The sequence below is a fragment of the Crocodylus porosus genome, unplaced genomic scaffold (genome assembly GCF_001723895.1).
Source record: "Crocodylus porosus isolate Cpor-Errol unplaced genomic scaffold, CroPor_comp1, whole genome shotgun sequence".
Lineage (NCBI taxonomy): Eukaryota > Metazoa > Chordata > Crocodylia > Crocodylidae > Crocodylus > Crocodylus porosus.
In genome coordinates this window covers 53,382,739-53,384,421 of record NW_017728907.1, presented here as the reverse complement: position 1 = coordinate 53,384,421, position 1,683 = coordinate 53,382,739, and the positions used below count along the sequence as shown (strand labels likewise).

Genomic DNA, 1,683 nt, shown 5'->3' with positions numbered 1-1,683 from the left:
GGGGGCGTGTGGCCCCCAAATCTCCACATGGGCTCTCACCATTCCGCCACTGACGCTCTTCCGATCTGCTGCACAGGGCTCTTCCTAGCGGGGGGCTGGGTCGGGCTGAGCTTGAAGTGGGCACTAGTGGCGCTGGGAGTGGGGCTACAGCAAATTTTGGGGTGGCTCTAGCCCCCCCAGCGCCTCCTCCCAGCACCATCACCCACCCCAAGCACAGCCCGCCCAGCTCCCGCATCAGGAGGAACCTGGCGTAGCCCTGGCCCCAGCCTGCAGCAGCAGCCCACCCTTGCCTTGCGTGCAGATCTGCCCTCTCCGGGTGTGTGTAATGATGGGAGATGCCCTCCCCCCTGGCACCCCGCACCCGCTAGACAAGCCGCAGGTCTGTCCCATGCCCCTGCTCCAACCCCACTCCCTCCCTCACCATAGGGGCCTTGATCTGGCCCCTCCCCCCACCATGCCCTTTCCTCCCCGCACCTCTTCCCCCACAACAGACTTACCAGCTGGACCCGGCTCCTCTCCAAGCCACCAGGCTGCACTCCTGGCCGTCTGCGTGCCCTGCTGCAACTGAGCACGCGCATGCAGCATTTATTGGCCATATTATCGGCCATTTCAGCCAAAAAAAGCCGATACCCTCAAATTTCCTTATATCAGTGCCAATCCAATATGGGACCGATGTATCGTGCACCTCTAGTGTGGCCACGTTACACGGCAGTCCTCAAGGCAGCCCCTCTGGCTGCAACAGTTCTTCTTGCAATGCTAGTATCTAGCACCTCGCAGTCTGAAGGCAAGGACTGGAAGGAGGAATCAACTTTTATTGAAATATTTCGTTTTCTTGAAAACAGCCTCTTTGCTCCCCAGTTTCTGGCCGCAGCTCCAAGCTGGCATATTCTCAAGAGACAGCAGCCCTTTGTTCAAGGCTGACCGTCTGGCAAATCAAAGAACCGATACTAAAAAGCACGGCCGGCGTCCCAACCAGTCCCTCCCGGCTGGGAAACCTGCAGCTGTGCCATAGTGCCCAATACCTGAGGAGCGGAGAGCAGGGGTTTCCTCCTGATTTAGGGCCAAGCTGTCTGCTGGAGCAAGGCCATTTAAGTCCCCAGGATTCGGGCAGCAGAGACCTCTGCCCTTCGCTTTTTTTGACTGCACGAAAGACCAGGTTCCTTCTCTCAAAGGAACAACACAGGTCTCTGCTAGGATTCCCACAGTTTCTCTCTGTGCCGTGCCCCAGCTCCCTCCCGCTGCGCTCCCCTGCCAGCCCCCGTTCGCGCGGCCCATTGCGGAGGGACCCTCGCCGCCCAAGGGGCCGCAGAGCCGGGGGGTTCAAACCTGAGTCTGGGGCAACCCCCGGCTCTGCCAGCTCCCGCCTTGTGCCAAGCTGGCACCGGGGGCACCCTGAACTTTCCAAAAGCTGCGGAGCCAGGGGGGCCGCTGCGAGCCCGGAGTGGCGGGAGGGAGGAGCGGACCCTACCTGAGCCACCACATGTAGCTGTGCTCGTAGGGGAAGAAACCGTGCGGGTCATCGCAGCAGTACTTCACGTCCTGGAAGCCGCAGCAGTACACGGCGCCCGCGTCGCCGCCCGCCCGCGGGCAGCGGAACCCCTTCACCGCCACTTGCTCCGCGCTCACGTAGCTGCTGCACTCCGCGCTCATCCTCGCGGCCCGGCCCGGCGGGGGGCGGCTCCG

The 1,683-nt window shown here is 62.2% G+C and overlaps 1 protein-coding gene across 1 annotated transcript in view; it reads right to left on the bottom strand.

Moving 5' to 3' along the window:
• The window catches only part of FAM159A (family with sequence similarity 159 member A), an 18,980-nt gene extending 17,303 nt beyond the window's left edge, over positions 1–1,677 (bottom strand). The window contains exon 1 of the mRNA XM_019531654.1: positions 1,469–1,677. Coding sequence (XP_019387199.1) covers positions 1,469–1,650 — 182 coding nt within the window. The 5' untranslated portion in view covers positions 1,651–1,677. The remainder of the gene's footprint in view (positions 1–1,468) is intronic.
• Between the last annotated feature and the right edge of the window lie 6 nt (positions 1,678–1,683).